Source organism: Egretta garzetta, unplaced genomic scaffold (genome assembly GCF_000687185.1).
Source record: "Egretta garzetta isolate BGI_Z169 unplaced genomic scaffold, ASM68718v1 scaffold523, whole genome shotgun sequence".
Taxonomy (NCBI): domain Eukaryota; kingdom Metazoa; phylum Chordata; class Aves; order Pelecaniformes; family Ardeidae; genus Egretta; species Egretta garzetta.
In genome coordinates, this window is record NW_009259177.1 from 30,317 (window position 1) to 56,074 (window position 25,758).

At 41.6% G+C, this 25,758-nt stretch overlaps 1 protein-coding gene across 2 annotated transcripts in view; it reads right to left on the reverse strand.

The window, feature by feature from the left end:
- Positions 1–25,758, reverse strand: part of LGR4 (leucine rich repeat containing G protein-coupled receptor 4) — a 44,656-nt gene that overhangs the window by 17,806 nt on the left and 1,092 nt on the right. The window contains exons 2-3 of one of the 2 annotated variants that reach the window (XM_035891191.1): positions 11,865–11,936; positions 9,977–10,048 (exon numbers count right to left, since the gene is read on the reverse strand). In XM_035891191.1, the coding sequence (XP_035747084.1) occupies positions 9,977–10,048; positions 11,865–11,936 (144 nt within the window). The remainder of the gene's footprint in view (positions 1–9,976; positions 10,049–11,864; positions 11,937–25,758) is intronic. The other variant, XM_035891192.1, reaches the window with a different exon arrangement.

Here is a 25,758-nt window from a genome sequence, read left to right on the forward strand (position 1 = left end):
TTCGCTGCAGACGTGGAAGAAAACACCTTGCGCAACTGCTGTGAAATGACTGGTCTACCAGCCATAGTACGTACGCCGCTGTCTGGGGAGACGAAACACATCTACGCTCCTCCATTAGCATCGATGTTCATTACGATACGAATCAGCACAGGTTTTGAGCTCTATTAAGCATTCGCTGTGTGTGTTTCTGAAGCCATGATCAGACATGCTCTGGAAAGTCTAGCTGGGTTAGTTTAAGAAGTCATTGCCTCCAGCCGTTCATCCCATCCCTCTCTGGGCTGGCAGAGCGGACCAAGCAACTGCGCTATGATTGTCCCTGGGCACAGTCATGACAGCTTAAATAACAGTGGAAGTGCTTCTGGACCCCAGTACTTAAAGGACACGCTGAATTCAAAGGCAGAAAACAAGCTTGATCAAGAATTAATTTACTTAATCTATTTATGTGAAAGAGAGGGTTTTTTGTTGTGATGAGATGGTTTAAATATTTCAAATTATTAGGGGAAATAAGTCAGCAGCTGAATTTTCATTACTAAAGAGTCAAGAAACGCATCAAATTAACTAAGAAATGCACCAGTGTAAGTGGGAACTTACAAAATTGTCTGCAGTCAAAGGCTCTCTCCTGAGATGAGTGAGGTGCCATTAGCTCCAAAGCTGTACATCAAAGAGCTAATTCCTACGGTTCATATACTGGCATCCCCTTATCATTTGCCCCATGGTCTGACAGGTGTGTACACTATTCTGTTTGAATGCTTTTAGGCTGCACTGAGACTGGAACATTTCAGAGAAATTAATTGTCTGATGATAATAAAAAAATAAGGAGGGGGAGGGGGAGGAAAAAAGCCTGCGGCTCTGCTTCAGAAAAAAAAAAAAACAAACTAGAAATTACCTGTCTTTCTTCTCTCTCCTAAACTCACACACCTCCCTGAAGATCAAAAGAATTATTTTCCAGTGGAATAAACATATCCGAGTCTTCTCTTCAACTAATTTCTCCCTGCCTTCCCCCCCCCCTTTTTTTTTTCCAGGGGAAGCAGCATACTCAAGAGAGAGGCCTCAGTCCTTGTGACTACTTGTCTACGCCTATGTTTGTACTTTCATGGTACTCCTCACTAAATTCCACTTCCTCAAGCAGTCTTTGGAAAACAGAACCACGCACCGAAGCCCCAAGCCCTGCTCCTCTCCCACAGTTAAAGCAGAAGATGACCAGAGGAAGGACGGAGGCATGCAACAAGGGAGTCGAACCCTCAGCCAGGGAGAACAAAGAGGGGGATGGAGAAGATGGACCCTTCATCCCCAGCTTGCTTTGCCAAGACCTCCATCCCCCAGCGCAGACAGATTGAATACCCAGGATAACATTGAATCTTAAACTGATGGCTCCCCATGGCCACCCAGCCTGTCATGTTCATCCTCTCCTGCCCTCAGCAGTAAAACTGAGGGGGAAAACTAACACCACTACCACCCACTGCTGTCACCGAGTGGGAAGGCTTGGGAGGTGAACAAGGGAGCTCTTCTGGCTCTCTCTCGCTTCTCTGCAAACATTTGGCATCATCTTAACAAACGCGGTGTCTGAACAGAGCTGAAAGTAATTAGCGATGCCAAATCATAAAGCCTAAGTCAAGCAGAAAGACAGGACATTTCGCTGTGATTAGTTGTCTCTTCTTTCACTCCCCATTTACATAGCCACCTCCCCATCTCCAAGTCTGAAGATCACTGCGCGAGCCCAAGGTTTTCCCAGAGGCCAACGGTTAGATGAATAAAATAGCTGAAAATGCAGGGTTTTGCCCAGAGTTTTCACTGGTCTGCATTTACAGTTTTAAAGGGAAAGCCTGTGATTTACAAACGTTATAGGAACAAGCACAGCATCAAAAGAACCAAAGCAGGTATTATGATTACACAAAAAATATTTATTGGTCCTGGATTTCTGTTATTAGTTGTCATACCTCAAGGCTTATTTTTAACTTACTTTGGTATTTCTGTCCCATCCACATTTTTCTGGTGTTCCTTCATGCCTCTCAGTGTAAGCCTGACATCCCATGGTCATTTTTTCCCCTCTTCCAAACAGTCAAAGCTTACCCACATTACGTTCAATGCACAAAACACAGCTGAAATGTTTCTATTTAATGTGAAATGCACATAATGGAGTACTTTCTGAAACAACTGAAAAGCAAACCTAAAATATTTGACAACTTCCACAAAATATTTCAACTAAGGTCCACACCTGTTCTTTAAAATGGGACAAGGGAGTACACACTGGCTCCAATAACTAGCAAAGTACAAGCAATACTCTTCGCTTGGACTGAACATTTACGAAGACTGTCCTTTTCCATTAAAGTGTTAAAGATAAGACTGCGTTCTTTAAATTAGAGCTTGCAACATGTACTTAAATTCCTTAATCTTTCAGAAGCTACTCCAATTCCAGCTTCCCTATAGGCATTGGCTTGTGAGAGACCTTTACTTTTAGTCTATAAATTCAGAGTTCACTTGCAGAGCTGTCATCTTCACTTTTATTACCTGTCAGGTTCCCTCCTCACACAAACTCCACCTCCACAATAAGAATGAACAGGAGGATGATAGAAACCTATACATTCAGCAGCTCTTATATCAGTATTTGACATATTGTTAGAACAAGTAGAGAACTTACCAACTTAAAGGTCTTCAACCAATTAACTCAGCTTTAAGGAAACGGTAGGACTAGTTAAGAACTCTACCTCAATTCATGAATAAAAGTTCCAAAGTCTAACACACGCATATATATCTGAATTTTTTATATTAATATAGTAATATAAACACAAAGTTACCATTCCGACTCCAGTATATTTCAAATTTTCATACAGCTTTTCACTGCAAAACTCAGGCCAGGCCTGCCAGGAGTACATTACTGTATGGCGAGCAGGTACCTGGGAGGCAGCACAGCATGGCATCCAGCTTTTTTAATACATTACAGTGGGGCAGGGGGGAAAGGCAGGAATAAATTTACCAAATTTTTTTCCTTTCTGAAGCATTGGGAGCTTAAGGGGGGGGGAAAAAAAAAAAAAATCACCACATCTCCTCAGTGTTTCCTTGGGATGTCCCAGGAGCCAGCCAAGCCCCCTCCTCTCCCAGTCTCGGAAGCACCCCTGCACCACACCAAACCACAGCAGAAACTGCTGTGCGAGACACTCGCACAAAAGCCAGGGTTTGCCAATGAAGTGGGCACAGCAGCACTGCTACCGGGCACAGCATCTACTTACGGGGTAAGAAAAAGGCCAAGAGGAAAGGATACTCACGGCCCCATTTGGGCTGGCCATCAGCACTGCTTAGAGCAGGCTGCCTACAGCCCGCATCCCTCACGGCCAGCGATGAGGAAGGCTCCAGGACCACACTCGCACATCTCCGTGCACCCAGCCCCTCTGGTGCTGTTTCTCTGGTTTACTCTTTTCCCATCCTTCGAAAGATACCAGGTGAGAGAGGGAAGCCAGAGCATCCCTTGGTCACGCAGGCAGGGTCGTGCTGCAGCCAGGCTGCAAAAACCGCAGCTTTGAGTAGGGGAAGAAAGAAATTCCTCTGGTTTACTCTCATCCTGTAGTTTCTCCAGGCACATTATGGTCAACCCTCGCTCTTCTGGGGCAAACAACCACTGGCACGCCAGTGGCCATCGCTGTGGGTGTTCCCCAGGAAGCCAGCTGTGCTCCTCACTGCGAAGTCCACCTGGGTGTTGCAGATGTGATACATATCTCGTCTATGTCATCTTAGTGATGATCTTCATTATGAATGTACTACCACACATTTTGGTAATGCTATTTGCCTGGGAAGAGGAGACCGTCACAGATTTGTTTGCAGCTACTACCCTAGCCTCACCAGCTCTCATCTGCAACCACATGTGGCCTTCCAAGCTTCAGCAACTGGGAAATTTTAACAGCCTTGTACTAATAGCAAGAGTTTAACGTTGATGTTAATAAAAGGAAAATCACTCCCAACTCTTGTGTTAAACCACTTCTGCTCAATGGCAATCATTGAAGAACTTTGCTCTTTAAAGTGCTCCTTCAAAAACCACAAAGAAATCACTCAAATAACACTGCAGTAGACTTTTAGGTTTTCAAGTTGAGTACTGATAAGCTCGGTACCTAGGAAATTCTGCTACAATGCAAGGCAATAAACCCACCATGTTAACAGAGGTACTTTAAAATACTCAGCGCATTTGCTTACTCTATCAAGCAGCAGCTCTCTGTACCTCATGTGTTGAGAACATCAATACAAGGATTTGCTTTATTCAAAGGCAAATTTACAGCAGTTCTCAGAAACTCATGAGACACGCCAAAGCTATTTCAGCCAGCAGTACTGATGTGCCAGCATATCTGTTCTTCCATTTAAACGTTTAAGATGGTACCAGTCAGAGATCACACAGAGTTGGCTGCAAATTACCCATAGAGGATTCAGCTGATCTTTACCTACAGGCTGTGTAGCTTCCACCATCCCAGTTAAGCTTCTGATCATTCTGTTTCTAAATAATTTCCCCATTTTTATTTAGACATTAGCAATTCCTTAAGCAAGCCCAGGCAGTTTAAAAAAAAGAAAAAAAAAAGTTACAAAAATCCCAGAGATTCCTGAAGCTCACAAGAAATACCTCACTTTCAACAAAACCGGAACAGCTTCTAAAAGTGAACATGGCATAGAAAAATGAGATTCATGGCATAGAAAAATGAGATTCTTGTCATTCAGCAAGTATGTAAACTTCACGAAGCAGTATATTTAAACTGTTCGTATGTAAAGGTTTTTCAGCACAAACCTGCTCTTATAGTCTTTAAAAAAAATGCAAGGGAGAAAAGCATATTCAACATACTTAAGTCTGTATTGGTTTTGCAGGTTACAAAGAAAATACGTGTGAATTTCTCCCTTTCCCATAGTTTAATCCTATAGCTTAACACAGACTCACTTTAAGATTGGTCCCCTTTAACCCTTTAATAACAGCAAAGCAGGGAACTAAAAAAATCCTCTGGAGAAGACAAGAAAGTTGTTTAGGTGAAAAACCACCTGCCACTGTTGGAGTTACATACTACATATACGAACATATAATGCTGCTGGACTTCATCTACTCGCTGCTGTTAATGAACATCCTCCAGTCTCCCAGACAAAATTATCCTTACAGATAGCCCTGTCCTTCAAAACTCTGTAATCCACAATCACAAAATTATCAACAGACGCCATAAAACACACTTTAAGAAAAAATTAGCAGAATTAGAGGAGAACTGTGTATTTTTTGATACAAGACAGCATTCGCATCGTCCTCTACAAATTCAGGGATCTTTCCTTCCGTCCAACACCCTTCAACATGCTTAGGGTTTACATTACCAAAATTGTTGTCACTAGAGTGAACTATCACTTAAAGCTGTGCGGTTTCATTATGGTACCAGCAGATTGTTTCTAAATTTGATTTGGGTTTTGGTTTGGTTTTTTTTTTAGTAATACAGATGTAACTTAATCTGTATAACCCTTCCTAAAAGAAGAAAACAATAACGCTATAGCAGATATGTGCTATAGCATATTTGAAATGTATCCTGACTGAAATACATTTCCATCCTCCGTTCCCACCCTTTTTCCATACGTTTTTGCCCTGCAAAGCAAGACCCTGGCCTCATTTCTCTGAATCCCGTGCCAGGACCCCAGTCTTTCCCACCCGGGCCAAGCCAACTCCCTCTCCCAGAAAACAGAATCACATCCCAGTGCAACACATTTATGACTCCTGCTGCCACCCTGCCTCAATCCTGCTCCAGCCCTCTGAGACAGGAAGGCAGACTGCAAAACTGGTTATGATCCTGCAGCGGAGGCTGCGAGCGGGCCCGGCACGGGAGCCAGAACTGCTACCGGGTACCGCAGAAAATGACTGCTGACCACGTGCCTGAAGACACTTACCCCGCAGCTCAGGCGAACACCCACACAAAGAGAAAGGCAGGAGCTATCGCTGTCGAGTACCACGCTGGCACGGTCCCAATGCCCACAATTTGGGAATCTGCGTAGCTGCAGCGCTTTGAACTGTTGCTGCAGAATGCTCCGATATTCCCTGCGTGTGGGCATGTGTGCACATGTGCAGGGACAGTAAGTCAGTGATTCCTGAACTACTGTCATAAATTGTCTCTGACATGTTAGCAGCTATTGATAAGCTTTCAGAAATGATTCCTGGATTTGATGGCAGATGCCCACTAAAATTAGCAGCTTTCCAAAGCATCTGAAAGTCTTTGTTTAAACAACATAGCTCCAGTATTCATCACAGGCTGAGGACTGTACTAGAATATTCTGTGCCATGACTTAAAATTCATATGTAGCTGGGTTTTCTGGGGTGAATTAGAGCAACCCTAGAAGTTGCTGTAGTTCAGAGAACCACTTCACAAATACCTACATTCTGAGTCAAAGCAGTGTTACCAAAAAAAAACAAAACAAAAAAGAAAACCCCAAACCCCAAAAGTCATTCAGTCAAATATGCTTCTTATGCTAAGGCACCTAAACAAGTGACCCTCCGAAATGGTTTCCCAGACCTTCCCGGCTCTGCACCCGCTGCTGGAGTGGCACACTGCTCTACCACTGCTGGGTCTCGGTATGACACTTGGATCGCCGATTAACCTCCCTGACACCATTTCTAAAGTACGAAGTACACCACTTCATTACCTTGTGATAACAAAAGCAGACTGCTGATGCTTTGCAGTAACTGAAATGCATCAGGGCTATTGTTTACATTTGTGAAGCTCCATATTTGTCAGGTTCTTCTGCTACCAAAAGCCATGGGCAGAAGCTGGGCAACCGGTGCCTTCTGCCTCTGTAGTGCCATCCCAGACAACATGGCATCTAGGAACGGGAGAATACAACCTGCCAGATAAACTCTTCTGGGGTGCTACACAGTGAGTTTCCACTCAGTAAAACTCTAACATTTTGCTAAATTTCACCTCCATAAATAAAGGACTCTATTCTAACTCTCTTTCTGAGGCCAGAGCTGGGAAAATATCCAATGTAAACAGAAAATAAAGAGCTGTCGTTTAGTATTCTGAACCAGGCTGGCTACTCGCCAGCTACAATATAAACATTAGAGATCATGAAGCTCCTGTAACCATCTTCTTTATTTCCACCCAGGTATGTTTACTGGGCTCGTTAATACATACAGTGTGGCAAGAGCCTTCCTACGCAGCTATGAATTGGAGCGCATTGAGAGAGAAACTGGATAGTTCAACAGAAGTTGCGAACCAAATGATTATCAATATACTATAAAGTTTTATGAGCAAGTAGTTTGTGTCTTCACCAAGAAAAAATCCCCCTAAAGCCTACTTCAGAGCAAACTGGGAAACTGCCAAAAGAGAGTCAGTTAAGTGATGTTTAAACTTGCAGGTTTTGGATGGAGATTACATACTGAAAAGGTAGAAGTACTTTTTCTAACATACATTCTGCAAGGCGTTATTTGTTTTAGAAGAAGGTCATAGCAGCTCAGGAGCTTTAAATCCATTTTTGACACAAATTCCTTTGGAAAGAAAAATAAATCCCTTTTTTTCCTTTTTTCTTTTTCTTTTTTTTTTTTTTTTTAATTAATAAAGCAGCATATTGGCACTTATGTTTCCATGTTCACACACAAAATCCAGAGGACCAGTCCTACATTCCTTTGCCAGAAGGTGCTCCCTACATTAGTAGGGGATATGCATAACTACACTGTAATTTTATGAGTGATGCAATAAATGGAAAGCTTTACCTAAATTCGTTAAAAAACCAGAAATGCATTCTGGTGAAGTAAACAAATTGCATAGGAAAAATGCTTTACATTTCTCACCATACTTGTCTCAAAACCCAATTTATTCTCAAATTGCTGCCAAGTCTAACAAATTATGGTGATCTTGCAATGCGGACAGATATCCCTCTCAGGAACAGAGAGAGGGACAACCCAAAGCATGATCAATGCCGTTGGAAGAAAAATCTTTTGGAGCTTCTGACACTGACGGCTTCCAGACTAGATTTGCCCACCACAACAGCTATTCTGAAAATTCAATCTGGTTTTCCTCAGAAAAAGAAGTAAAACGTAGCTTCCTTCTTACTAACCCAATTTTCTCCTTTTTCACCTTCCTAAAATTTCATTTTATCATTTGCCTGTGAACAATGAAGCTTACCAAAGAGAAACCTCACTGCACTTTAAATTGTAACTACTATATTTTAATTATAACGATATTACATCAAGCGATTACACTGGTTACATTATACAATGTTACATAATCGTTCCATGATTTTTTTCCCAACAACTAAAATGTTTCCAATCATATTAATAATACATGAATTTAAAAAAAAAAAAAAGAGATATGGAGATATGCTGGCATAATTTATACATTTATAATTTTTCTCTTAATTTTGTCCCTTCCCTTTTGCACATAAAACCACCAGCAAACCAGCCACTGGAGATTTAATGTTTTAAACTTTAATTAGAGAACAAACATTACTGTAAGTAAGTAGAGAAAAAAGCATGCTCATCAAAAATGAAACGGATGATTTGTAGGCAACAAAAGTATTTACTAAAGTAGTTTCTTGTTTGGCACCACAGAAATGCTGCAAGCCAGGAAGGAGTTTTGTTTTGTTTTTTTTAAATAATTACTAAAGGGTTGTTCATATCATATAATTTGAAGAATTTTTATTACAATGCATAGCATTTGCACAAAGCAGACGACAGCCCTCAGACCGAGGCATTTTCCTCTTCTACACACACACACTAAAACAAGAGGGAAACGTGGACATTAAATTGGCAAAATGGCTGCAAATGGAAACCCTAAATCCTACTGCAAATGGAAATGCCTGCGTCCTACTCTTGGAAAACCTGGAAAAGTCTGTGCTAACTCATGGCACCAAAACTCGCTGCTCTCTCCTGCTGTAAGCTGCGTGCTTCCCACGCCCGCCGTCGCACGCAGGAGATCCTCTTGCTGGTAAGCAGCCCACCAGAAGCAGGTCTGTGGCTGTGCTGGGAGGTGGCAACGTCCCTGCGCTGCACAAACTCCCACGCCCCAGCGGGATAACCTGCAGCCCATCTTATTCTGCCCCGTGCTGCTTACTGTGCTTTCTTCAGATGGAAAAGGCGGGAATACCCGAGCAACTATGAAAAGGTAGTGGCCAACCTCCAAGTTTAGGGAATGCAGAAAGCACCTTTGCAAAAAAGTTGTGCAACAGTTTTCAAAGCTATTTTGAAAAAAAAAAAAATTATTTTTTTTTTTGCAAAACTATTTCCTAATCTGATGCAACACTGAAAGAAACAGGATCTTCGGCCAGAAACGTGAATTTTGGCACAGAGGGAATAGATAATCTGCCCCCTCTCTCTGTAGGTAAGCAGAAAGGAGGAAAAAATTTTGAAGCCCTTCCCCCCTCCACCTCCTCATCACAGTGATAAGCATCTACCACCTAGAGAGCTGTAACTAACTATTAAGGTCTGATTAAGATGCTTTATAAACATAATAAGCCATGAGATAGTATAAGCACATGTGAAATATCTTATGAGCAACTAGCAATAATGGCTGAGGTGTTCATAACTGTCTGTGATTTCAACACCTTCCAGTAAAACCAATACTATGCATGTCTCAAGCAATACTTCTTCCCAGAAAGCCCTTTCCCTCCTCCAGATACAAAAGACTTGGGCATGATTCATTTTTGCACAACATTTTAAAATTGCTTAAACACCTGAGGACATGCAAGAAGGATGATAAATGTTTAACTCTGCCACCACTGATTTATACAGCAATTGTGTACCTGGGTTTGGGTTTTGAAAGAGTTTGGATTTGGGTCACCCCACCAAAGATGACAAATAGAATTCCTTAGGAACTTTACTTGGGAAACTTTGCTCCTGTTGAAACTGCAACATCAGAAAGTCCAGGTATGTTGTTACACATATATGATTATACTTCAAACCTCTACAGAATGAAGCAAATATTTGCAAAGTGACAGAAAGTGGAACCTGGAAACAATGCAAGAACAAAAACAAAGGAAGAAAACTTACAAGGACTGTAAACCACTTAATCCTCTGATGGCCTCATTAGGTATAGTCTTCAGCTGATTGTTCTGTAGGGTTCTGTAAAAATCCACTGTGTTAGTAAAGTAGAACTTGACAATAAACTTTATCAACAGTAGAGGTGACAGAAGAGCCCACGGTCCTTTATGGTTTCACAGATTTGTAGCATACAGAAAAGCATGTAGAATTATCAAGACCAGACACCCAAAGGCAGCGATGAAACAAGAAAATGGTCTACTTCAGTTTTATTTACAACTCATTAATTAACTGCACTAATTTGCAGAGAACAAGCCTCTGACATAATGCACTGAAATTCCCCTGGGAACTCACTGAAGAAGTTGAACAACTTAACATGAGTACAAATTTGCTTCAATGAATGATATTTTATTATTTTCTTATGAAATCATCCTATACATGCTACAAAATACACAAACCTCTAATTTTTCTTAAAGCCGCATCAATACACAATGCATTAACAATCTAATTTACAAAGTGTGTTCACAACAAAGCACCTCTGGGCATAACATTAAAAAGACACAGAACGAAACTAGAGCCAAGCTGAGTTAAGTTATGCTAGAGGGGTTTTTAAGAACTTCTCTTATGGGACAACATACCATTGCATGATGAGTTCTTTTCTGAAGAGAATCTAAGTGACTGAGATCCCACACATTATAAAATATTATTAGATTTTGGTGCATACTGGGGTAAGATGCAAGTGGACAAGTAAGTTAACTGTTAATTAATATTGAAGTCCCAAATTTTTCAAGAACTGCAGGTTTAGGTTGGACATTAGGAAAAATTTTTTTCAGTGAAAGGGTTGTCAGGCACTGGAACGGGCTGCCCAGGGAAGGGGTCGAGTCCCCATCCCTGGAGGTATTTAAAAGCCGGGCAGACGAGGTGCTTAGGGACATGGTTTAGTGGTGGGATGGCAGGGCTAGGTTAACGGTTGGACTTGATGATCTTAAAGGTCTTTTCCAACCTAAATGATTCTATGATTCTATGAATTTCAAGGCACCTCCAGTGTCGACTATCCCAATGGAGCTTCAAGAGCCTTGGCGCATTAAGCAGCGTTGCAGATGGGCAGTTTCCTAATCTGTACCCTGCTTATGCTGTTTGTTTATGCTTCTTTCTTTACACCCTCGGGGTCCTTTTCCACTAGTTTTTTTAAATATCTGTTACATTAACTATCTATTACCCTACTAGCAACTGGAAATATTTACATCAGCATAAACGCTACAATTTCTGGATACAGGTTTTTAAAACCCCAAACACCAAAAAGCTCTTTTTTATCCTTAGCTATGGGAAAACAGTTGAAATGAATATTCTTATCTCAGAAAGCAAAACAGGATATGGGAAACAGGGCATACAATTCTAATTTTTCTTTTTAGTGACACTTTTTTTCCGTGACACTTTTTTTCCCCAATCATAAGTCATTTTCACCTAAAGAAGCATCAAACTATGGAATTTATTTCAGTCACCGGTAGGGGACAATTCAAAGGTCAAACACTATTTTACATCTCTGTAATTACCAGTACTACCTGATAACACCAGGGTACCCAAGCTGAGGAGGTGGAGAACAAAAAGCTTTACATGTCCTTTTTAGAATTTTTCCTTCTTAGGATTCTTCTGCTACACGATACACCACAGAAGAAAGTGTTCTAATTAAATGAAGTAATTAGAGTTTAGTCAAATTGACTGCTGCTCATCATCACCACTTACAGCAGGCTTTATTAAAAAAAAAAATAAATAGGAGAGCTGTGCAGGGGGGCAGCGGAAAAAGGGGAAAGAAAATTAATCCAGTCCACTAGTGAACAGGCTGGCTGTGCACTAAGAAAGCATACAGCTAGCTATGAAGCTCTAAAACCCGATTACTTACAGAACTTTGAGTTCTTTCAACCCAGACAAGGCCTTCGGATGGATAAAAGAAAGGTCATTGCCAGCCAGTCGCCTGGAAAAAAATTGCAATAATAATTTCAGTCACAAAATACAGTACTTCTACAATCATCTAATGAGGAAAATCACCAATACATCAAATCTTGCAAACAGTTATGCGTTTTGCATCCAACTATGCCATATTCATAACCTCCCTAGTTTGCATCGGTTATTTCAGTCATCGCACATTTTTAACGACGAGAACGCGTTCCTCAGCCTCATGGATATACTTTTGCAAACATGCTAGAAAAAACACACCCCAGAACGATAAAGAATCTTCTTACGGTACTAGTTTTGAAAAGTGCATTTATCAACTATTAACACAGTCCTCTGGCTTTCAGCATTGCTCTGCTGAAACACATGCTCTCGTACCCATGTGTTTTTAATCTACACAGCAGTTTCTGAAGAAACTGTGCAGTTGAGTAAAAATAGCTAGATGATAGCGCGAGGCAGGGAAAAGTTTCTGCAAGAATCCCAAACGTGAAGGCAATATTTGCAGGCAGGCAGTACATGTTCACAGTGCTGACAGTTGACAGGATGCCTGCTGACATTACCAAGACATAATCTTGGTAATCTTTCATCTTTTTGGCCAGCTATTTGGACAAACTTTTCAGAAGAGAAACTGTTCTGGGGGAGGGAGAAAGGCAACAGGATTCTGGGCCATACTCACTCTATCTCAAGATGTGGCCCGTTTCAGACTTGGACTGCTAGATACTAACACAAAGTAAATTGTGCAAACCACCCTGATATTAGAAGTAATAAATACAGGAGACACTGTAGAAGACAAAGCAGGAAAGCAGAAACAGCAGCCAAAACAGCTGCTTTCAAATAGCTCATTCCCCTTTCCCCCACTCCTTTTTTTCTTCAACCTTTTTACCTCTATCCTGGCCAGCACAGGACCCTGTGTGGTCCAACCTTTGTTGAGCTGCTAATCACTGTGACACGAGGTATTTTATTGAGGGTAAAAGACAATAATGCAGAACACCTGGTGATCCACAGCAGCCAAAAGATGCCATCACTTCAGCCAAAGTATTTGCTTTCAGACTCTGTTTTATATCCAAGCTAAGCCAAAGTGATGTTGGAGAAGGTTGTACAATGAAATCATCCGGTGGAAATACTATGTACAATGCAGTCAGTGTTGATAAACACTTAAATAAAAAACAGTCAATGCGCTTTAATAAAGGTTACAGACTATCAAAACCCACCTCTGCCATTACAGGGCACTGTGAAGCCAGCCAGCTACACTAAGGGGAAAATACTATTTCAAAGAGGCAAATGAAGGAAATAACAGGAGCATCATCTAAAATATCAGCTTGCCAGAACATAGCAACGTTATTACGTTATCATCTTAGTCCCTAACTACATAAAAGAGATTACCCAAAGCATTTGATGCCTACATAAATCTGCTTGCAACTGAATTAAATGACTTAATAAAATGCTGCCTGATAGAAAGGATGCTAGGTATGTTTATCAAATCCATTTGTCAAAGGTAGATGGCTTTATTTATAAACCAAGGGAGAAGAGGGCAGCTTCTCATGAAGAGGAAGGTGACGGCAGCAGCAGATACTACTCAATTTTAGAAACTATCATTTGTTAAAGTAGACCTTGGTATTTAGTCCTAGTACTCTCACACACACACCCGATCACCATAGCTATGGCTCTGACATGACTACAAGCAGGCTTACATCTCACAGCTTCTTCTGTATTAAAAAAAAAGAGAAGAGACATCTCCTGACTGCTGAGAAAAGCTTGTATGCGAGGCTTGTATGTAACCAAAGAGCTCTGAAACCACAAAGGGAAAAAAATAAGAAAAGAAAAAAAGGAATTAATGTACACTTATTCTTGAAATCTCCTGTCTGCAAACAACCTCGGGATTTCGGAGCTGTGACATGATTTTTCAAATACTTTGGATTTTTACCATGAATGAAAAATTCCAGATGGCAACTAAACACTCCCCCAAAATCCATTTTGCTGTCAGTAGCTGACCGTATCTGGTCAGCTTATATAGGGGGGACATGGAGGGAGGTTTGCAATATTTCATGGCTTTCTTTTTAACAATTTCCTAAGAAGTTCACTGTAAACAGAAGGAAATATTGATAAAATATGCTGGCTCTCTACACCAGAGAGCCAGTGATCTGCAAAACACATGTTTATTTTGAAAAGCGTTCAAAACATCAAAACAAAAATCCTTAAGTCAAGCACAATTTAACCGAGGCTGTAGCACCGAATTACTTTGGCACTCGAACACTCCTGGTTGATGCTGATCACCTACCACGCGCTCCACGCAGAGGCAGCCCTGGTAAACGTGCATCAGGCAGCTCTGGCTGCAGCTCTGCCCAGGCTCCCCATTAAGCGGGCTGGTGTGCAGCTCGTCAGGCATCCGCCGTAACTTCTCCCTCCCCCCTGAAGAGGCCGGGGATTATGATTTGTTTTAAAAAAGCTAAACTAAATCCAGTTGAATAGCCTCCCCCAGCCTCACCGAGTGTCACTAACACAACCTACAGAGCACTGGAAACAAAATACAGCTGAGCCAGAGCAAGGCTTGCGTGACTTCAAATAGCAAGACTTCGCCTGCCTCAAGGCAACTCCTGTTTATTCAGCCTTTTTGCAACCAACCAACAGGAGGGAAGAAAAAAAAAAAAACCAACAACCCAACCTGCAATCCATTACATTTCCGTTTCTCCCCCATCTGGCAACCTTCCAGGAAACAGGATACAACTAGCCAAGTGTGCAAAGGCTTTACTAATCACTTTGCCAAATATACATTTTATCATTCATGTCCTAGCCTTGGGGGGCGGGGCTGCTCGTTAGGAGGTTTCGACTGCAGCTTTCCAGCAGGCAGAGACCAACGCATCCTACGCCGCTCTCAACATGCTTCCCTCTGCTGCAGCACGCAGCAGCTGGGAGGATGGAAAGACTTCTCCTTTACATAACCAGATTCATTTTAAAGAGAGAAATGAAAAATTAATAGAATATAGTGCACGTACAGCATATAAATTAAGACACCACTGCAATCGTCCAGTCAGGTCTACCACGTTACCTCCTTTCAGCATGTCTCTAAAACAGTCACATTCAGATTTTCAAATACAATGTTTAAAGCAATAAAATACTTAAAAAGCACCTCTGTTTCTCTCCTTCTGTCTCTCTCTCACACACACACACACACACAGAGTAAAAGGGCTAAGGAAAAATCACAGCTTTACCAAGCCCCAAACTCCAGCACAACAGAAAGGAAGGAAGCTTCATCTTTTTGCAACAAGACTCGCTGACCTGCTGGGAACAAGCCCATGGTGGGACAACTCCACACTGCTACGAAGCTACCCGAAGGCAGCCTTGCGTTTACGCTACGGAGCGCCAAGCACCCATCCATCCCTTCATTTTGAGTGGAAAGACTCTCAGAGAGCTGGTCTGAAAGTTCACCTATAGTTACTGAGTCAAGGCGCGTCACCATTAGTTAGAGCTCTTTTTCTGAAAAGCAGAGGACTGTAGAACAGATTTGTCCACAAAGACAGTAAAGATTTAATTTAATAAACTATTGTGAAGTGCCCTGCTATGCTACAGGCCACCAAAAAAAAAAATAATTTGCTGTCTTTTACTTCTCAATGTACACAGACCCAGCAGCAGGGATCACCTGAAGTGGGGTGTAAATGTGTATCACACTGACCAAGAGTTTTCCTGCTAACTCAATCGCGACTCCCCTTGCTTGCAAACTCTGCCAAGACTGCAGGTATCCGGAATTAGCCCAGCCGAGTTACACCTTGGAGGCGTCTCCAGCAGAATCACAGTTGCAACGTACGACCACATTAGTATCTTTCTTCTAGGTTGGCAATATCCTCGTAATTGCTTGGTACTGAAAATTGTAGTCTTCTATTTTTACTTAAAAAAATTAAATTGAGTGGTTCAATGGGACAAAAATTCTGCAAATTTGGACAAATTCAAGTAGACAAAATAAATTTTCAGCATAGCAGGATAATAGAGTAGAACATACAGATGACAAAATACTTCTGCTATCCTGTCATACATAGGTGAGCAATACTCTCTAATCATTATTTTTAGTGACATAGTAAATGATGTCCAGATGTAGAGGAGACCTTGTTGTTATTACAGAAATTGGGATACAGTCTGGCTGGGGAATAGTCTTCCATGCTATCTCATTCCCAGAGTACACAGGGAGCATAGCTTCTTGCACTGAAACTCTTCTGAAAGCAGCAAAGACTGTTTTCTCTCTTTTGGGAAATTAAAACTTCTGCAATTATGAGTCTGGCAACCCAGCTGCACGTTAACTGAACCAAATTAATCACTGGTGTCACTCCAAAACCAGGGAGGATATCCCAGGGATACATTTTTGTCCATAACAATTAAAACCATCACTCTCATTTTGACAGGATGCAGTACAAACTTCTTGGAAACCTCTCTGCTCGCCTTCCATCCCGATAGTGGTGAACCTCAGGTTACTTGAAAAAAGAATTAGGTCTCATTTTGTCCTTCTGAAGATCTCATGCACCTATACAAAGTGGTTTTGCTGTCGTGTGTGTTTTTTTTCCTTTGGTGGTATCCTGGGATCTTCCTAACCTTATCTGCCCATCTTGTCTCTGATAACAATACATTGGCTACTTTTTCCATGGATCAACTGTAATCTTGCCTCCTCACGGAAAATTCAAATACTGACACAGACTAGAATCCTGACATGTCATAATAAATCACCTGATACATTATTTTTATTTCTACATTAGCTGCTTTCTGGTAAGAACCAAGACCTAGTCAAGGCTGAACATTCCACAGTTGCCTTCAGACCATCCACCGCTGGCTGGCTGCCTGCCCAGGCAACATCTCCTTTTAGCTCTCCAACTTTTACCTACCTATTTTCATCCCATTGGAAAAAATATTCCGTTGCTTCCCCACTCGCACTTCTGCAATTTTACATTTTTGCTGCCTTCCATCAAACTGTTCTGCCATCCTTACACGCCTGTCCCTAACATTTTCAGGGTTCTTTGTGCTTCCTACACAAACTTGAATTTTACTCGATGTTCTCCTGCAACAGAAGTTACCTTTGAAAATGCCTTACAGACTCACTTGCTGGTTATCATCGATTAAATTTTCTCAAACTTAAGAGCTTCAGGTTCCACTTATTCTAGAAAGGCAGCCACTTTGGAACAAAATTTGGTTTTCTTAACAGATGATGCATAGTTACATGCCATAGGTCAGGCATCAAGGGGTGAAGCTTTACATGAGAGGTACAGCCGTTTGCAGGAAAATACCAGGGGCTGGCTGCTTGCCCCGCACAGAGATCCCCTGCCTGGCGAGGGCACACACCTGCGCAGGCGGCTCCTGCCCACACTGGGCAGATGCAGAAGGGGACGGGCTGGTAAATGGAAGCCATATCACCGGGCTAAACTCCACTTTGCTTATCTGTGATTAGCAAACAGCCCCTTTGGGACTTTTGTCAGCTGCAGCCTGCTGCACAGCTGTGAAGCCAATCAATAACCTACAGATTACTCTCAATTCTTCCACGCCAATTTAGCGTAACTAAATGGATACTTTATTCTGCTGCTGCTAATGGAAAATGCATTTGTCCCCTTCTTTTCTTGCAGTAGTTTCAGTAGTACACAACCTCAACCGCTATTTAAAAAATTGTAACTGCAGTCAGCACTGAAGCTGCAGCAACTCCATCCAGCTGAGCAGGCACTTCTCATGCAGAGACTTCCCCTTCTAGCAGCTACAGCTTTCTCAAAGTTACACTGAACTTCCAGGTAATAGTTTGTTTTCAAAATGCAGCATTCCTGGTCTAAAAATTTTCAATGTCTAAGTAAACAAAACTGATTTAATTAAAAGAAGTCTAAAGCCTGTCCATAAGTTCTACTGTTAAATTGTCAGGAAGAGTCACCAGCACCCAATGCAAGACAAAATATGGCTCTATGATTTTCCTTTTAATTTCATAAAGATTAATTATTTTTTTTCTGATTAACAGGAAAATAAATTATGATGGATAATAAAGCAAGAATTCCCAACTATGGAAAATACATCCTATCATTCAATGTGCAAGCAGTATCTGTATTTGGACAAGACCTCCTTGAAATGGAAGCTCCACAGGCTACAACACATATGCACTGAAAGAAACACATATAAGCTAAACCAATTATTATACAGTATGAGCTGTTGAAGCAAGCTGTCTTTGTAGTCCCAACTAGTATTTTCCAGAAAAAACACCAAAATTTTACACAAATTTTCTAACACAGACATGTCTTAAAAATAAGCAACCATATCGTAAGCATATCGTATTGAAAATTAGTTACACCTAGTCTACAGCATTAATGACAAGTTGTTGCAGTATGCAACTTTGATTCCTCTTATCTCCAAAGGAGAAAGCAGAATTCATTTTATAAAATGCACCTTCTTGTCCCTAATTGCCTTTACACATCTTGCACTTGGTCGTGGTAACTTTCCCTTGCTCTACCATAGGCCAGGTAGACCTTTCCCTCAATGGCTATCTCAAGGCACTCGGGCGAGTCTGCACATGCTGATCTAGGTTCTGCCACTCTGGTTTTCTACTTCCCTCTAATTTCTCATTGCACAAATAGCAAACAGGAGCTACCTGAGACAAATATTCCATGTTCCTCACTGTGATGCACAAACTTAAATACTCCAGTGGCAGAGTAGGGGGGAGCTGTGTGACTTTCAGGATTTTATTTCTTCTTCCTGTCCCATGAAAAAGCCATGTCTAGTGTTAACTTATCCTTTTTGCTGTGGATGCTGAGAGATCAACGGTACTTAGCTGTGCTATGGCAATGACTTCCACAGTGGTGAGCCAGCTGCTGAGAAAGCAGAGTGGGCATTGTGGTTGATGGCTTCAGGTCAGAGGACTCCGGACACTCTTAGAGCAATCTGTTGATTTGATACTGACTTCGTCATGGGTCAGCGCAGAGAGCAGCATGCAAGGGAGACTGGCTCCCTGCTGCCTGTGCGGATCAGCAGATGGGCTGCTACACTGACCTGGCAGGAGCTGTTCCAGCATCAATACACTGGCTATAAATACGTTTCACTTACCTAGTCTGTAAAGCAGAGATGAAAGTAACCAAGCTCAGTTTCAATCTACTGAGATGCAACAATTGCATCAACTACAAATTTGTGCTTTATAGCAGATAGCGCTATTTGGATGCTCAGGTTTCTGATATCATGAAATATATTGATAGTTAGACACGAGAGTGTGGGGAAAAAAAAAATCACTGTTGAGATAGTAACTCCTCAAAATTGCTTCGATCTGTCCATCCAGGCTGTCGCTTCCCTGGCATTTACTGGCTTTCCAGGCACAAGATCATTTTAACAACCATGCATCTACCAAGTGACGCTGCAAAATGTGGAAGTGGATTCAAACTACACATATTTGGCAATTAAACCTCTGTTACCAGTTTTCTAACCGCTTCGGATACATACTGGGCCCACACAAGACCCAGGTTAAACATCTCCACAGTGAATGACCTTAGAGAAACGGGAGTAATTTTCAATACGATTCTTTGTTTCAGATTTGGGTCAACTGTTAACTTGCCCCAGCTGAAAAAAAAAAAAGCAGCAAGTATTTTATCAGAGTCATTTAGAATTTTACTTTTATATAGGAAGGGCAGGAAAAGAACTTTACATGAGTACAGGCTACTACTTCTGTGCCAGGATAAAATCTGCCAATGCTCATTAGACAAGAGTACCTCAGTACTCACAAAACACATACCAAAATACAACTACCCAAGAGGAAGGAAGGAAAGGAGGTAAAAGAATGATTTAATTCCTCACCATGTCTTCTTATGGTAACATACCAGCGTCATACCGAGACGCTATGACGACAGGATGCACTCAATTACTTTCTCAGAGTACGGGGATGATGCACTGACCTCCAACATACAGCATTTGTTTTTTCTGCTTCTCTGCCTGAATACCTAAGGCTTTTGTGACTCTTCTTGATGCTTGAGCCTGGAACTAGCTGCCTGCTTGCTTGCACACGTACATCTTTTGTCCCACGCTCCAATTCCTGAAACCAAAAAAGGAGGTGAACTGCACGGTACGAGCGCTGTTTGTGGGGACTCTACCTGAAGAGACACAGCCCTGAGAGCTTCTGAGGCTACCACTCAGCCTCCACAAGTTTCTTACCTGGTTTTTATGTTCAGACAGCCCCAAACTGGCAGCTCAGGCAGCATAATAAATTCAGGCTCGCAAGATGGTCTTGAAGCTTAACACAGAAAAGTTCAGCCTCCAGGCCGTTTAGCTAAGCCAGCTCCTGTGTGCGTGTGCATGTGAAAGTAATGCTGAACACTGAATCTCGAAGACCAACAGATAAGGAAAAAGTTTCATTTCCCTCTAAATGTACCTGCAGCAGAATAACCAGTCTCCAGATCCTTATGCACAACCATGCCAACTTTTGAAATGAATGTGTAGAAACACAAACTGGAAAGAAACATCCTCATCTTCTAAAAACAATGGGATTTACTCAACCTACTAGCATCTGTCCCCACAAAAAGGAAAAATACACAACTGTTAAGCACAGCAAGAACCTTCTAAGCTACAGAAATACTGTTCTCGTGTCAGCAGGATTGAAACTCATCCAGAATCAAACTGATTTAGGACTCGCATAGATAAGAAAACATTAATTAAACACAGGTTGGCCAACGTGTTTTTAAACATCATTTAGCATCTAGTGCAGACCAAGTAGGTGATGTTTAAAAATATCTTAGCTGACTGTGGTTAATTCTACTTGGGAGTCTTTGCCTAAAGGTTTGTCTTGACTAGAATTTGAAGGTGCAAGTTACAACATGCCGACACACTTTCTAAAGCTCCGGCGCACACAAGGCAGCAAATGTTTCTAATGCATGCTAGCCGGTCAAGTCGAAGCTTAGGCTCTTAACTTGCTACCACAAGCGAAACCTACACCTTGCATTTTCTGCATTAGAATTTTACCTCTTGGAATTCAAGCTGGAGCAACTGAGGAAATTGCCTCCTCCAGCTGTTCAAATATTCAGAGCTGGCAGACGGATGGAGAGCACCCACCAGCTTCCAACCCAACGTCAGCCAGCTATTTTTGAAATACCAACAGGGGACATCTACACTGGCTGCCTTTGTAAAAAAGCAGCTGAAGAGAGTTCTTGGGCTTGTTCCTCAGGCTCTGCTGGTGGTGGGGCTGAAGGGACAGATACGGGGCAGTAACGTCTCCAGTCATACCAGCTAGTTTCACAAAAGGATGCTTAACCACACACAGCCTCAGTTACCGCATGTTGGCTAACACAAGGCATCAGGACAACTTTTTCATGAAGATTCACCCTTACCTTCTCTACTCAAAACAAGCCCTTTGTCTCCAGCTTCCCACTACAAATCCTGCGACTACTCATGTTTACGAAAGGGAGAGGAATTGCACCATCTCATCAATGTTTGCACGCTACCTTGAAAATACCATTTTGAAAGACCTAGCACTGAAGCACAAAAACCTCCTTCCACCAAACGCTCCACAGCCAGGTGAGGAAAGACATTGCATCCCAAACTAACAGCTCAGCCTTGGTGGCCTTGGCAGAACTCCAAGACATGCCTTATTCATAAAACCAAAGTAATAAAAAAGACAGACACTCCCCCTCCCTCCCCAAGGATAATACAACTCGGTGCTGATGCAGAAATTAGAAGGAAGGGGACCATCTAAATTACACACTGAAATAGATACTACAAAAGCAAGCAGCTGTGACATTTCAGCCAGGTGGTCATCTTCAGCTGCAGTCAAGAGGAAAAATAACTCTAGACATTTCCCTTGCAGATACTTCCTGATTACAACCTTATGGCAGAAACACCTCATTTTTACTGCCAGTATGCATTTTAATTAATCCTTATGTTCTTAAAATATACTTTGTCAATTAAAAACCATGATCAGAGACTCTGGCGGCGGGGGGGGGAAGAAGGGTTTGAGATGCTTAAGCAGATCTCTTAGTGTTGCAATCAACATAGATATAATTAACTAGTCAAGCAAATTCTTAGTGTACTATTTCTTTTCCTGAAAAATTAGTTGCACATGCGCTCTCTCTTGCTTTCTGTTTATTCATCTCTCAAGAAGCAGATTAACATTGTCTTTCAGAAAAGAAAAAACTTACACTGATCTAAATCTTCCTTTTATCACTTTATTTCCCTAACCATTTTCACCACCAGCGATTAAATAAAAACTTTAAGTTTGCCCTTGACTGATTAAAAAAATATCTGAGGGCAGTGTCACAGAAGAGAGACTGCTCCATATCATATGTGAACAAAACCAGAAACACAACAGACCCTGGCATCAGCACACACTGGGAAGGCAATCGAGCACTGCTGTCTCTTGGTGCCTTCCAGAGCGATTGTTTTCCTTGCAGCATTACTGGGCAGGAGGATATGGTCTTCAGAACCCCACCAGTCAGAGAGCATCCTCCCTAACCCTTGTTGGAGAAGGTCAGAGCCTGGCTCCGAGGCTGACTGGTTGGGAGGTGACCAGTGCTCCCCTTCAGACAACCATGTTGCCACGGGCAACCTACAGACAGACAGCAGGACAGCTTGCTGTCCTCTGCCTTCCTACCGGCTCTCACATGGACCTGCAACCAGACAGCCAAAGCCTTATCACCTAAACCTGAAACCTTACCCACCTGTGCAGGGCAAATAAGACAACAACAATTTTAAGAGTTAACTGTGGAAATCATAACAACGGTGAAATGTCATTAAGTCAAGGAGGCTTTTGCTTTATTCAATTGGTTCAAGTTTCTGAAGCCAGACTGGAAAACTGGCCAAGAATAAAAATAATTTTTATTTTCCTTCCTTGATGAGAGAGTGCCTTCGTAATTAATCCAGCAGATCATTCACAAATAGAGTGAATGGAAATCATACAGTTAAAAACATTCAGACTACTTTAGATAACTTTAAATATTAGAAGGAACGACAAAGATTTAGAAGAGCATCAAAACATAACACAGCCTGGCTCTTCTAGTTAAAAATTCACACTGGAAAATGGTTTCTGCTTTCTAAAAACACTGCATTATCTAACTGTATTTCCCTCTTCTAGCTTTCTATAAATACTTTAAGGTGTGGTTAGAAAACTGTGGCCAAGTTCTTCAAGGATTTTTACTTTCTGTATCAAGTTCAGGGCTGCAGCATATTTACGTTAACATTTTCTGGAGAATACACTTCATTAACTGCTGTGGCAAAACCCTTGGTGGTCTGCTCCTCGCTGACTCTGACCATTGCCATTGCAATCATCTGCAAATTACTTCCAGATGGGTATCAGTTACACAGAGATGGAGAATTTTTATAATATTTATAAATAGTGCAAGAATCCTACAGACACATGGTAAGTGTGCTATGCAGTGACACGCATGACAAGACTGTGAAGAGGGGCACGTTGGAGCACGTAACACAACGGGTGGATTCTGCCCACAGACAAGCTGGAATCCCTTTGCTTGTACTTGTGAGTAATACTCAGGACACTGCCTCAAAGGTACAGAAACTCAGATTATACCTGCAAATTTTATACTTCACAGGGGAGTCAGTTCCCTAAACGCAGCCATTTAGTGCCATTTCAGATACCCTCTTACACCTGGCCCCAATGGCCACTCCAAGCAGCCATCAGTTTCTCATCTGCCTCAGACTTGCCAGTCTTGTGCGGGTGTCTTGGATAAGCCAGCACATCTAAAAACGGCACGGGATGCATACATTGAAGCACCCAGGTCATTCCCCCTTCGGTGACACAGAAGGCACCTTTTAAATTGAGCAGCCAGTTTTTACAAGTCTGGTACGCTGCTGCTTGCACTTTTATTCACTAGTGTTCATTTTAGGATTTGGAAAACGATCCTCTGACCTCTCTCCAGATGACCAAGTAATTCATTGCATTAAGGAAATTACAACCCCCATTTTAAATTACTTCTACTGCATTTTTTAATCCCATACTCTCCATACGTACACTGTGCAAGACTCAGTTGCCTACATAATCCATCTAATTGCTTCCCATTTACATTCAATTAAATTCTGTGACACTATTTTGCAATATTAATTAAGTCTGTCAGGGGCTAGTCACCTGGAGCATCTGAGAAATGGCAGAGGTAAAGCATGGTATAAAGAGAAAGGTGTCTGGGGCTGTCTCCTGGATGAAGAGCTACTCGAGTCCATGGTGTGGGTACTTACTGCATTCCCATTAAGTCTGTGGGATTTTCATTTGCTTTAGGCGTGTAATTCTTGGGAAAAATTCTAGACGGAAAAGTCACTTCTAGCATAGATTTCAACACCACTTTGCTTTAACTCTGTCTCTTTTTCTTTAGTGTGGAACACCCAGATTTCTGTGCTGAAAAAGCAACTTTGCTAGTGCCTGGCAGTCAGAATTTGGATCTGCTCAAGTATAAATAAAAGCCAGGAAGAAAGTCTGAAAATCATCTCAGAGCGGAGAGAGAAAATTGTGGTTGTACAGTGGGACGAATGACAGTTTGGGTTTTTTCTATCCACAACTAGCAAAAATAAAGGCAGAATGAAGCAAAAACATGTCATGTCTGATGCTGGTTATTTCTATTAAGGAGGGAAGGCACTTCTGTTTGATTCTACTTTATTTATCTAGGAGTAACACGAACCGAAGCAAGGGAACCTGGAGTTGGCGTGTACACAGATGACTATAACCAGGTCTTTCCAGAGAAGGAAGGAACCTTCCTCATTTCACTGCCGGTGGGCATGGCCAGAGCATCTGCAAATAGGCTTCAAATTCAAAGCAGGCTGCTGCTGCAAAACATTACTAATAACTCACGGGTCTCGGTTAATGGTTTTCAACTGAAAAGTACTGTACACGGATACTGCCTACTTATGGCTCTGCTCCTACAGTTGTTTTCCTGTCTTTCTGCATCCATGAATGATAGCTGTTGAATTGGAAAGAGTTTTTCTTTTTAATCTTTCTGGAGATTCTCCTACCTCTGCAGCTGTAGGAGGTAACTTGAACATAAAATGAAAATAGTATTTTTTTCCTATTGTACTAAGGAATTATAATTGATTTGACACTATATCCAAACATTTGGCAAGTATAATTTTTACTGTAAAGTTGTTTTTTGGTTTTTGGTGTTGCTTTTTTTCCCCAGGAGTTGCTTTAACTTATCAAGTAAGCACGGTAGGAAGGATTTAAAGCTTCTGGGTGGTGTTCACATGTAATTCTGAGCTTAAGACTAGCCTGTATTTTTGCAAACTGTAATGCTGGAATTTAGGGGGATAATGAGGTATACGTAGCAAAGGGCTCTTAGGCAATAAGCACAATAGATGATGGCTGAAGGCTCTGCCTTTTCTCTTTACCTCCTGACACACCCCAGGTTTTATGGAAGTTACACAATATGCACACCCACCGGTTAGGTTTTATTGCTTAATTACTTATAGGAAAAAAATGAAGTCTCCCACAGTCATCTGAAGTTGGGAAAACAGAATTGTTTGGTTTTTTCAACTTTTGGTGTGAAATATGAGTATAAAGAATTTGGAAAAAAATGGACTACAAATATAGTCTAACAAAACAACATACAGATATAGAGCAGCACATACTATAAAGCACATAAGGAATGTTGGCTAGGATATATTCTGAGCCAAGCAAGCCCCCCCGGCCTCTAATTTTTTTTTTTTTTCCAATTGACTACTCATGCCATAGAACCTTTCTTACATTGTGTCAATTACATGCACCATCTGAAATCCCGTAAATCTATTTTCCTTCATGAGGCATTCTCAACTATATTTCAAATTTAAGCAATACCTGAAATCAGAGGGCATAAACCAGAACCTGTCAAGTTGGAACAATGCTTCCCTACTTCATAAGCATTTGTCTCTTTGGGGAAATGAGCTGTTCT